At 42.6% G+C, this 13,065-nt stretch overlaps 1 protein-coding gene across 2 annotated transcripts; it reads right to left on the reverse strand.

The window, feature by feature from the left end:
• Positions 1-2,712: 2,712 nt before the first annotated feature.
• LOC147009216 (perilipin-2-like) lies at positions 2,713-7,591 on the reverse strand. Of its 2 annotated transcripts, none has more exons than XM_085861388.1 (5): positions 7,374-7,591; positions 3,773-3,968; positions 3,587-3,669; positions 3,208-3,430; positions 2,713-3,124 (listed from the first exon to the last, which is right to left on the reverse strand). In XM_085861388.1, exons 1-5 carry the CDS (start codon positions 7,404-7,406, stop codon positions 2,829-2,831), a joined length of 831 nt encoding a protein of 276 aa, XP_085717514.1. In that variant the 5' UTR covers positions 7,407-7,591; the 3' UTR covers positions 2,713-2,828. The 2 variants fall into 2 exon arrangements, with proteins under 2 accessions (XP_085717514.1, XP_085717513.1); XM_085861387.1 differs by having other exon boundaries at positions 2,713-3,127; positions 7,374-7,585.
• Positions 7,592-13,065: the final 5,474 nt, after the last annotated feature.

The raw sequence follows: 13,065 nt of genomic DNA on the forward strand, positions 1-13,065 counted from the left end.
ATTTCAATTACCTAAACACGAAGCAAGAAATGTGTGGGAAATGTCACCGTGGGTCCACAATGTAAACCGGACTCCTCAGAGTAATTGTAAGCCCCCCCCCCCACATGCACCTCTCTTCTTGGTGGGATTGATGAGTTATGGACGCAGCAACACACCAAATTCAATCTATTTATTATGTTAGCAGTTAGCCATTTTTCCTGAATCCATAGTCGGCAGCAATTTAATTGGTGTTTCAATAAAGTGAACACAAGTTAATAAATGTGGGCACCATCAGCAGGATTTTCTGAATCTAATGAGGCTCCACACGTTTCTCCAAGAGGCTGGATTCACAAGTTATGGACCGAAGAACAGGCCACGTTCCATCCATTTATTTGGTACACAATTGACCATTTTTCCTGAGGCCATCATCGGTATCGATCAAATTGCCACTGCGATACCCTCAAACCCATGCTGGTGCAACCAAGTGAGACTGATGCAAAAAAAAAAAATTCTAAAAGTTCTCAGATTCAAATAATTAAATTATTATTGCTGCCAAACCATGTGGCCAGTTTGGTTGAAATTTAACACTTACTTTCCCCATCCTGGCTGGATTATAATTTTGAAGTTTCACATTCATTGATGCAGTGGTTCCAGAGTATATATTATTTAATATTTTTCCTTCAATTCAATATGGCTGCCAAACCGTGTTGCCGATTGGGTTGAAATTTAAATCCTTCATTCCACATGAGTGTTGCATCATAACTGTGAAGATTCACATTTATTGATGCAGTGGTTCCAGAATAAACGTTATATTTATTTAATATTAGTCCTTCAATCGCATATAGCTGCTGAATGATGTGTCCAACATCAAAAGGAGGTGGGAACTTTTTGTTTGTCATGCATAGGTGGAGCAAACCTGTAAAGTTTTACCTCGATCTGTTCAGCTGTTTCATTGAAGAAGACTTTTAAATTTTAGAATTTTCAATCCAATATTGCTGCCGTACTACGTGATCTATTAAATAATAAAGATAAATTCGCCCTCGAATTGGGTAGTGGATCATGTTTGTTAAGTTTCGTGTTGATCGGACAAGGTGCCATTTTCTATGCAAGAGCACCACCAAACCATGTGACTTGACGTAATTTTTATCCTATATGCAGGCATGGCGTTAGATGATAGTTGCCAAGTTTGGCTTTGGTTGGGTCAGTGATTCCAGAGAAAACATTTTTTTTTTTTTCTATCCAATGTGGCTGCAAAACCATCTGACCTATCAGCTATTCATGAACTAACTTATATCCACCAACCAAGGAGAATGCGTGAGTGAAGTTTCCACTTGATCTGACCAGCTATTCTGGCGATTATGTTTGAGGGTTTTCAGGTAAATTCAATATGGCCACCAATTTCAATATGGAAATTTTACCTCAATCTGTCCAGCCATTTTGGAGGATAATTTAAAAATTTATTAATTTTCAATCCAATATGGCTGACAATCCCGATGACTTATGACATCTTAAATTTTCATTCTCCCTCCAATGCGGGTAGGGAAACATGCACGTGAAGTTTCGTGTTAATCGGTTGAGGTTCATTTCTCTCTCTAACATGGCGGCCAAACCATGTAATGTCATAATTTTTTTACCATGTGTCACCATGGTGTTAGATACTTGCAAAGTTTTGCTTCCATTGGTTGTCATTCCAGAGAAAATAGTTTTCTTCTATCCAATATGGCTGACAAACCATGTGACCTGTGCATTATTCTTTAGCAAACTTATATTCCCTACCTAAGGAGAATACCTTGAAGTTTCCCCTTGATCTGACCAAACATTCTGGAGATGTTTGCGGGTAAATTCAATATGATCACCAAACCATGTGACTGATCAATTTTAAATTAACAAACTTGTAAAAGGATGTTGAGGAATGTGTGTAAAGTTTCACCTCAATCTGTTTGCCATTCGGAAGATTAAATTTTTTTTCTCTCAAAACAATAAAGAGGCTGACCAGTCACCGATGACGTCAATTTTTTTCCCCAACTGAATTGTCGATGACGCTCAAGAAATTTCAAATTATTCCCACGCAGCAGTCAAAAATTTACCAAGACACCGCTTCACTAGTCAACAAAAAAGTGTTCCTCTGGGGAGTTCATTAACATGTGAAGTGACATTTTTCATTGCACAGTTTGAGATAGAGGTGAAGTTTTTGGGGGGTTTTTTTTTCTTCAAGATGACTGCCATACCATGTCACCTGTGATGTCAATTATCAAGTACGCTATCAAACGATACATACTATGGTGAAAATATTTTGTCAGACTTGGGGTTCGAGAATTTAAGCCAAAAAAAAATTTACCCAAAAAAATCTGCATCGGAATAACAAAAAATTGAGGTTACTCAGTCCCTTACACTGGACACCATAAAAAAAAAAATTAACTCCTGCCCGCTCAAAAACTCCAAATCCACCAGCCTTAAAGAACATATGGCACAAATCACAAGTCAGTCGAGATCATCCCTCCTCCCCTCAAATGACCATCTTTCCCTTTTCTTTTTGCTTCTTCAGGTTCCTCCTGACTAATGCAATGCTGCATTTGGTGTTCCATTTGAATTGGGAAGGGGGGGGGGGGGGAATTCACAAATAAGGAATTCGGGTTTATCCAAGAATGACGGGCTGTTAAACTGAAACATGACGGTCTGCATGACGAGATTACAACCAAGAGGAGAATGAATTGAGGACCAAAAAAACAAAAATCACTTTCAGCAATAATTTTATTTCCATTACCAACAAAACTAGGAAATCCAATCCATTCAATTCAATGTGAAGCTGCACAAACATTTACAGAATCAGAAATCAGCTGCAGACCTTCTCATTTGCTTTGTTTACCCAGAGCCTCTGCACCGCTCGATTGACAGATATCACCAGAGCGAGTGGACTCGGGCTTTTCCCCGTTCAACGGGGTCTTCTGCATCGAGTCGAACACCGTGTTTAGAGATTTCTTAATGTCGGTTAAACGAACACGACCACTCTCTGCAGCAAGTTGGATCCCAGAAGAACTCTTCCTGAACAGCTCTCGCCCAGCCTTGCTTGACACAGCAAAGAGCCGACGGTAAAAATCAAGGGCCGAGGAGCTTGGTATGACAACTTTCTCTTCCTTACTCTCACCTTCTGTAGGATGTACAAGTGTTAGTCTCGACAGAAGTATGAAAAATAAAAAACAGCATCATGTCCACACTTCACAAACTTACCTGTCTGTTCTTGTGGCAGGTATCCATCCACTTGAGAAAGCATGGAGTCTGCACCAGACATGACCACCTGTCCAAACTTGGTTTTCAGTAGCGAGTCTGTACCGTCCAACACGGCCTGCTTGGATCTCTCCAAACCCGCTCCGACCTGGGACTTGGACCAATCCAGAAGAACCCCCATTTGTTTTTGAGCATTTTCTAAGTTCTTCTTCACATCATCAAGAACCTGCAAACAAGTAAATGTCCATCAATTACTGCACAGTGGAACATTTAAATTACAGGATACATTTATTTCTCCAGTTGAAAACAGACATATACACGTCTCCACCAAATTACATTTTACTACAGAAAGATTCACAATCACTTCCCCCATTCCCCGTACCTTGTTGGCAGGTTGCTGCAAGATCGGGACCTTCGCTTCCACAAGATCCAGACCCCGGCAAGCGAGTTCGTCAACAAACTTAACTGAGAATAAATGGGAAAAAATAAAAACAAAAAAGTCCACAAAGTTAAAAATAAATATATAAACAGAATTTCGGACATGTCCGATGTGCACAGAATCACTCACTCTGTGGATGAAGAATCCTGGCGATTGGTTGGATCCCACTGGAGACGATCACAGTTACTCCCGTAACGCCCTGTTCCACCATATTACCCACAGAGAGAAGAACAGGCCGAGATTCCTTCCCTCTCTTGTAGGACTGAACCAACTCATCCATGGCAGAACTGAACAACGGGAGTGAATACAATCTTTGCACCACATTCTGTGGACAAGAACAAAGTTTAAACAATGAGAATCTCATTCTGAAACAGCAAGGGATTAACTTTTAATATCCTTGTGAAAAGATCTGATCCTGGGAATCAAATATCAAAGCCCCAACCTCACCTTATCAGTACAGGTTACATGAACATCCATCATTTAGTTTGTGCCTTTACACCTCAGAGCAAACAAGCAGAGACTCATCAGGAAACACAATGGAACACGAGCTCGGCAACCTCACACATGGAACATCATGTCTTCTGCATTCACTCACACTGTGTCATGTACATGTGTAAGAAAATAAACGCTGCCCATTCTACCTTGAAGTGGAGAAACCTTTGTTGGAGGAAAATAAAATGAAACCAGCACAGAGTAAAACCACCAGCACACTGGTTCAACTGGTCCACTTCCATGTTTTTTTATTATTCATTTTAAACTGTTAAAGTTCACAAAGTGTGGAAACAACAATTTAAAATGGAGAACAAAAAATAATTTACACAGACACATCTCTCAAATTACAAAAACTACAATGTATGTGACACGTACCATGTGCTGGGGACTCATGGGGTGTGAATGGACCGGGTACCTCCCAATAACTTGGTGGTGGCAGAGAGTTTTACAATTTACAAATTTAATTTAGTTACAATGTTACTTGTCACACCAAGTGTGGTTTTGTGTGATGATCTTGAAAGTAAGTTTGCGTTCATGACCTTTGGTCATAGTTTTTTTTTTTCTTCAGATAGATCAACCCTGCAGTGGTTGGTGAGTTCCATGTAGCACAGTTTAAAACATAAATATTGTTTCGGATTCGCGCCCGCCGGCGTGCGGACGGCCACGTAACTCTAATCGCGGCACGTCGCCCACCGGACGGACAATCCAGTCGTGACCCTCTCGGACTAACGCCGGGAACCAGTCACGGGTGGACCTTTCGGTCTCACCGTGATCGAGCCAATCGGCCCCCGCGTGGGATAGGGTTGCTCGCCAAATTCGACCTACGAAGTACCCACACGGAGGGTAGACCGGGCGATCGCACCTCGCCGCAGGTCGACTTCGGACACGGGCCACTTAAGCGACCCGTTCCGTACTATCGGGATAACCGAGCGGTGTTATCGTCGGCCTCGACGGTTCGATTAATTATCGGGCGTATTCAGCCCACTACCAACCCTTTACGTAAAGCAAGATGAGGATTCAATGAAAGAAATGACGAAGCGAAGCGGGAAACAGTTCAACACAAAGCACATTTATTCGCGATGAACGGAAAGCACACATATACAATTCCACCAAAAGCACATAGAAAAGAAGAGAAACACAATGCAATTTTACACAAAAAGCAAATGCGACAATGCAGATCTAATACCGATTACGCGAGCACATGGCAACACTTATACAATTTTACTTCACAGACGGCGCCGACAACATATCCAAAACCAAGAAAAAGAACACCCTCAAGGATGAGGCGGGCCTGAGGCCGAGACCGGGTCGGGCCTACCCGTCTGGTGATGAGACGCGGAGCGGCAATGGTGCCTCAACTCCGCGGGCCTCGCGGACAGTGTCTGGTAGGGGGTGGGAAGGGGGCCCCCTTGGTCGCACTATCTCAGCGCGGGGGGAAACAGGAGGGGGTTGCTGATGCTCGGGGGAAAGGAGGATTTCTACTCTGTCTCGAGTCCCGCGACGAGAGTCTCCACCTCGACCAGGTCGCGCCGTCGGCCTCCCTGGTGTGCAGCTCCCGGCACGACGCGAGCACCCCCTCGTCTGCCCTCGCCGCCTCTCCACAGCTCCGTCCTCTTCGCTCCGACTCCAACGCACACGACGACGACGACCAACTCCTTCTTGCTTCTTCTTCCCAACTCCACCGACTGCGAAGTCTTAACTCAACTCTACTGACGAACGCGGTCGCTTATATCAGCCCCGTGGCTTCGCCTTTGACCTTTCACCTCGCTCCCCATTGGCCCGAGAAAAAGTGGGCGTGAATGCTTTTTGATCCATAAATTTGCATATAGCGACCGCCCTCCAACGCCCTGGAGGCGGGGCCAAATCGCCCCTCGCTCACCGATTGGACGGCACAAAGGTGGGCGTGTGTCGTTTTTGATCCGATTTTGGAGCGGAAAATCCGTGATTTTGTACACGCTGTTCGGCGCGCGCCCTGCACGAGTCCAACACCGGTACCCACAAGAACGGTGGCGATGCGACGGTTGCGAGGTGTGACGGGAAAGGTCGTGGCTGTTGTGGTGAAGCGGCGTTGTGACGACTGTTGAGACGCGGTTGGCGGTGGTAACAATGGCGGTTGGTCCAAAATAAAGATAGCAAAAGAAAAACGGCTATCCTGAAGAGTCGCAGCACGCATGAATGACATGTATTCCCACTAGACAACGGGTTTGGGCCTAACTACACATATACTTACCGAGATATCTCACATAAGGGACCTGAATGGTGGTTTGCGAATTTGGTAACCACAACAATATATATATATATATATATATATATATATATATATATATATATATATATATATATATAATCTATTTAAATATCGATATCAATAATGTTTCAGGACATGAATCATTTTTACACCTCGTGCTTTAATTATATATATATATATATATTTCTAATGAAAATTGATCTCTCAAGGTCTTAACAATGTGTGGGTTCGGAAACTATGACACCAGCCCACATTGTAAAGTTATCTGGACCTGCACAATGAGGTAAACACACACACACACACACACACACACACACACACACACACACACACACACACACACACACACACACACACACACACACACACACACACACACACACACACACACACACACACACACACACACACACACACACACACACACACACACACACACACACACACACACACACACACACACACACACACACACACACACACACACACACACACACACACACACACACACACACACACACACACACACACACACACACACACACACACACACACACACACCTCTGAAGTATTGAATGCGTTTTGTTTTTTTTTACGTGATATTTTTCACCACAAGAATCTGCTGTTTGTATGAAGCATCACGAGTCTCAAACAGAGACAGGACAAATTAGAAAGGTTTGCTCTAGAATGAGGGATTAGTGGATGAATGGAGGATGGGGATTCAAACCTTCAGAGAACATTCACATGAACCGTTTACATTGGAATTGGATGTTTAAACAAACCACAACTTTAGGGTGTAACACATACAGGAAGGAAGGTCCCAAATCCCAACCCACCATACCTGTCCATCAGTTCACCTCCATTAAAACGTTTCAACAATTCAAACGAATCATGTTTAAATACCCGGGGATTTGCTCCAGTTATCTCAACTAATCACATTGGAACTCGAACTCGATCCACCAGGTTCAGATGAAGAACCAACGAACCCACCTTGGTATCGACGGTCTGAACCTCCACGGCCATTACGTTCAAACCGAGAACCGTTTAACGGGGAGAGAAACGGGGAGGATTACCTGGACCGACAAGGGTTAAATCAAGGTGAGAACCACCAGGTGTCGAACGGGAACCTGAACCACGGAACAGAGAAGGGAAGGACAAAACGAACGAATTTTTACCTTTTTATACAAAAACACGAACACCTGTTACTCTGACGTCACAACGGTACGCACTCACAATCAGGAATTTCACCCAAATTATCATTTTATTTCAACCGGAGGATTTATTGAAACAATGATATTTACACAAACATGGAACATTCTCGATGTTTCCACGAGACTCCGTTTATGTGTTTTATTCCAATATTACAATCATTAACATGTTCAAGAAAACCCGCACACAGCAGGTGGTCATTTGGCCCACGATACCTGCACCAGCTTCTGTCAGATGGTCCTTTGGCCCACTATACCTGTGCCTGCTCATGGCAATTGGTCATTTGGCCCACTATACCTGTGCCTGCTCATGGCAATTGGTCATTTGGCCCACTATAACTGTGCCTGCTCATGGCAAGTGGTCGTTTGGCCCATTATACCTGTGCCTGCTCCAGGCAAGTGGTCGTTTGGCCCACTATACCTGTGCCTGCTCCAGGCAAGTGGTCATTTGGCCCACTATACCTGTGCCTGCTCCAGGCAAGTGGTCATTTGGCCCGCTATATCTGTGCCTGCTCATGGCAAGTGGTCATTTGGCCCACTATAACTGTGCCTGCTCATGGCAAGTGGTCGTTTGGCCCACTATACCTGTGCCTGTTCCAGGCAAGTGGTCATTTGGCCCGTTATACCTGTGCCTGCTCATGGCAAGTGGTTGTTTGGCCCACTATACCTGTGCTTTATCAATTTTCTCGCGTTCAATGTCTGAACCCATTCCTCTCAAACTCCGACAAACAGCATCTGCACCCGTTCAACATCTGCAGGACAGGGAACCGGTACACATTGGCCCTCTCCTTTCGAGGGGATTTTCATGTTCGCAACTTCATGCAGACGAATCAACCGGCTTTACATCCCTAAATGTCCTCAGAGTGGAACTTGATGTCTCTGATTTCATGATTTATTTTATAAAATCTCAATGTGAATTTGAATGTGATTTGTGGAATGATTACGTCATCTCTGTGAACAAGAGTTGTTTTTAATATTATTTAATTAATAAAGATGTTCAAGGAAACACATACGACAGGTGGACACGTCTTCCTTCCCGCTCGCCAAGCAGTTTGATTGAGTCAAAGGTCTCAAGAAAACATTCCAACTGAACAGAGTGTTCAACACTTCTTTCCAACATGGCAGTTTGCATGTAAGTAGTCAAGAATAGAAGGGCACTCGGTGGAGTACATACCTCCATCACGTAATACCTGATCCACGAGAACATATCGAACCCAACACATGTTTGAAATATCATGTTATCCAGGACTATATTGTTTTTGGCCCTATCTCTCAATGGGGAAGAATCACTCTAAAAAATTCTCAAATCCGGATCCGGATCTGCATCTTCATCAGAATTAAGCGTTACCGTCCTTGGCTGGTCACCATACTCAAAACATTTCAGCACAATTACTTGAAAACTGTGGCCAGACAAAAAACAAACAGACAGACACACAAACAAACGGAACAGACCAGCAAACTTGGCGAATTTTTTTTTGCCAAGTCACAAACAGACAGAACAACAAATCGACCGATGAATATACTTGAAAAATCTTCGATGTTGAAATTTCAACAAACAAACAAACAAACAAACACCAGAGAAACAAACAGACAGACAGGGATGAAAATATAACCTCCTTCCACCCTCGGTGGCGGAGATAAAAAGAAAAAGAAAAAGAAAAAGAAAAAGAAGTTTTCAAACGGAGCCAAATCACGCGGTTTCAACACTAAAAGATCCAGATTTCCTCGAATTAAATGATCATAAACGATGACAGCCATATTGGATATATACAAATAAAGGGCAAATGCGATCAAAAAGTTGATCATTAAAAAAAAAAAACTTCTCCTGAATGTGGAGATTATTTTAAAACTTTAGATAATTCAAAAAAATTCCATCCAGAAGGTGCAAAATAATGTTCTGAAGTTGAGCATGTGTAAAAGTGGTGGCCATCTTGGATTGATGGAAATTCGTGATGTGTAAGTGCTGAGTGATCACTTCATGATGACTTTATGGCCCATACATCCACCCCAAACCCACCTCCTTCAAATTCCCTGCTTTTCTTCCTGAAAGTCTCTGTAATGTCCATCTTGTATTCCCCATGTTCCCCGCCCCATCCCTCTCCCTTCCACAGATCTCCTAATGTCTCTGTTTCCCACTGTTTTGTCCTTCCCTCTCCCACCCCTCTTGTCTCAAGCCCCCCCTTGCTGTGCATTGTGTGTTAGCTCTCATAAGGTTTACAAAAAAAGAAAAATGTGTTGGAACAAATAAAAAACACAGAAAGAATAATTTTGGCTTAAATCCATGTCTGTATGTTCTTCATTCGCAAAGTTATTTCCGTTTCTTCATTTTTTTTTGAACACTTCAAAAAAATTGAGCATAACCATGGAAACGGCTGAAAAACAAAGATAAACCAATGTCATCCGCAGGGTGACCCGTATCTTGCCAAAAGGTGACCACGTGTGACTTCTTTAAGGTCACACTGAGGTGAGCAGAGCTGCTATCCACCAGGAGCGACTCCTTGAGGAATATCTGCCGACGAGAGATTCCGATGAGAATCGTTCTAGAGAGTAACCATGAAAAATATGCGTTTGCCTCAAAACATCACCAAATGACGTCATAATGTCTCAAGTTTGACATATCTAGAAAGCACTCATCGAGGTGTTCAATTTTAGGTTCTACGCGATATGGTTCCTAAAACTTGAAAATTTGACCTTGGTGTCAAATATGTTTGACCTGAGGCGCTAACCATGAAGGTCAAGGCCAATCGCCACCAAAAATTAATCAGCTGAGCGCCAGACCATGAACTATATTCCCATGAAGTTTAAAGACGATCCGATCAAAATTACTCAAAAAATAAGGGTTTCGTCGACTCCCCTGATTTGCGACAAAGTGACCTTGACCTTTGACCTTGACCTTCAAAATTTTGTGCGCTGAAAGGGACTCTGATATGCGATCAAATGTGAAATGTGATCATATGTGAAAGGGACTCTGATATGCGATCAAATGTGAAATGTGATCATCTGTGAAAGGGACTCTGATATGCGATAGAGCAAATATAGGGCTCTGATATGCGAAGCTACAAAAATTTCGAATGATAACTGTGCTCTGCAGAATTTTTTATACGTGATTACAGACAAACAAACAAACAAACAAACAAAAAAAAACATACAAGCTGACTAACATATCTTGCAAAAACTTCGTTTTGGCAAGATAATAAATACATGATAAAAAACAAAGAGGTTGGCCTTTTTCTACCCGAGGTAGACATACCCCCTTCAAAGGCCCCCTTGATGTCTCCACATTATTTGCTTGTCTGGAATTTATTCCAGATAAGGTATTGTCATCGTGAACCATCTGTCCGTCCATCCGTCCATATTCTTTTTCAACTTCGCCAACCCAACCGCTGGGCTGAAACGGCAGAAATTTCACAGCAACGTTCCTCTCCTTCCTGACAACAGGGATTGCAAACGTCGTTCTGGTCACAAGACTTTAGGTAAAAATGGCCGACAGAGTAAATTTCTTCACAAAGCTTCTTCGCCAGACAAAACAGTCAGAATGCTTTCAAATTTGGGTTACAACATTAAGCCAGGGTAGGTAATGTTAAATTGCGGAGGTCATGCCGATCTCATGACCGGAAATGTGTCAAAATGGCGGTCATGCAAATTCCTTCCAAAATCTTCTGCAAACCCACCAATCAGAATGCTTCCAAATTTGGATGACAATATCAGGTCAGCGTTGGGATGTTAAATTGTGCAACTCATGCCGATCATGTGACCGAAAGTGTGTCAAAATGGCCGACAATCAAGTGTTTGGAAAATCATGTAAATTCCTTTAACAATCTTCTTATCCAGACCCACCAATCAGAATGTTGCCAAATTTGGGTGATAACATTCGGCCAGGGCCCAGTGGTCCAATTATCTTTCCCCCGTGATGTTGGGTGTTTATTCCTTTTTAAATTCATTTTCACTGTAACAGCTTCAGTGAGACGCAAAATTTTCAACATGAGTGACTCATATAGATTTTTCAATGACAATTGTCACGTCATAGGTCATTTGGTGTGGCAGCCATGTTGGAAAAGAAAAACATTGGACCTCTGTCTGAAACTGCTCCATGGGAATTTTTTTTAATTTTAACTCATAACATGTCAATTACTCCCAATTGAGAAAGATTAATGTTATAGGTGCCTTCAATATGTCACTTTTACAAGTCGAAAGCTTTATCTGATAAGTATAGATTTGATGTCTTGCCCCCCCCCCCAAAAACAAAAACATAAACATATATATCTTCTTCTTCTTCTTTCGGCTGCTCCCGTTGGGGGTCGCCACAGCAGATCATCCGTATGATGTGCATAGTGATTTGGCACATGTTTTGCGCCAGATGCCCTTCCTGACGCAACCTTGGTCGCCTCTTACGACACAGGGATATGGTACACCTATTTTAACCGGGGTATACACCAGCCCAGTATACTGGTACTCATTTCGCCGACCTCGGAAGGATGACAGGCTGAGTCAACCCCCTGGTGTATTAATTCAGTGGCCCAACGGGGCTTAGAACTCAGGACCTTTTGGATCCCAAGCCGCTGCCCTAACCACTGCGCCAACACCAGGCTCATATATATATATATATATATATATATATATATATATATATATATATATATATATATATATATATATATATATATATATATATATATATATATATATTAGAACTGCCACTTTATGACTGCTGGCAGTCATGACCGGGTACCCAGATGTCCGATTTTGAGAGAAATACCGACCTGCTTCGATATAACGCAGGACTGGCGAGTTACGAACCGAGTCACACAAAGTGTTCAATCTATTTATTACGTATGCAGTTAGCTCTTTTCGTGGGGATATCGTCAGTATCAATTGAATTGGCATTTCAATTACCTGAACACGAAGCAAGAAATGTTCGGGAAATGTCGTCGTGGGTCCACGGGGTAAACGGGAACTCCCCCGGATAATTGTAACCCACTCTTTGCTACTCTCAACTTTCTACTTGGTGGGATTGATGAGTTATGGACGCAGTAACACGCCAAATTCAATCTATTTATAATGTCAGCAGTTATCCCTTTTCCTGAATACATAGTCGGCAGCAATTGAATTGGTGTTTAGATTACATGAACACAAAGTATTAAATGTGGGCACCATCAGCAGGATTCCCTGAATCTAATGAGGCTCCACACGTTTCTCCACAACGCCGGATTCACAAGTTATAGACCGAAGAACAGCCCAGGTCAAAAAACCAGTAAAGTCCAGTAGCTTACTGGTCAACTGGTACCAGTTGAAAACCAGTAGCCAGTAAGTTGGTTTCTTACTGGTTTTAATATGGAAATTGGAATAGAGTGATATATTACCAGTTGAAATACAATTGTATTTAACGAACTGGTATCAACTGGGACCAGTACATTGTAACTGGTATCAACTGGGAGACCAGTACATTGCAACTGGTATCAACTGGGACCAGTACA

Source organism: Eptatretus burgeri, chromosome 17, assembly GCF_056783735.1.
Source record: "Eptatretus burgeri isolate ZD-2024b chromosome 17, Ebu_testis_v1, whole genome shotgun sequence".
Taxonomy (NCBI): Eukaryota; Metazoa; Chordata; class Myxini; order Myxiniformes; family Myxinidae; genus Eptatretus; species Eptatretus burgeri.

Coding starts and splice junctions, on each gene's coding strand:
- LOC147009216 (XM_085861387.1), bottom strand. CDS start 7,406: ATGGCCGTGGAGGTTCAGACCGTCGATACCAAG. Junction 3,969..7,373: donor TTCAGACCGTCGATACCAAG/GTGGGTTCGTTG, acceptor TCTTGTCCACAG/AATGTGGTGCAAAGATTGTA. Junction 3,431..3,586: donor TGCAGCAACCTGCCAACAAG/GTACGGGGAATG, acceptor ACTTGTTTGCAG/GTTCTTGATGATGTGAAGAA.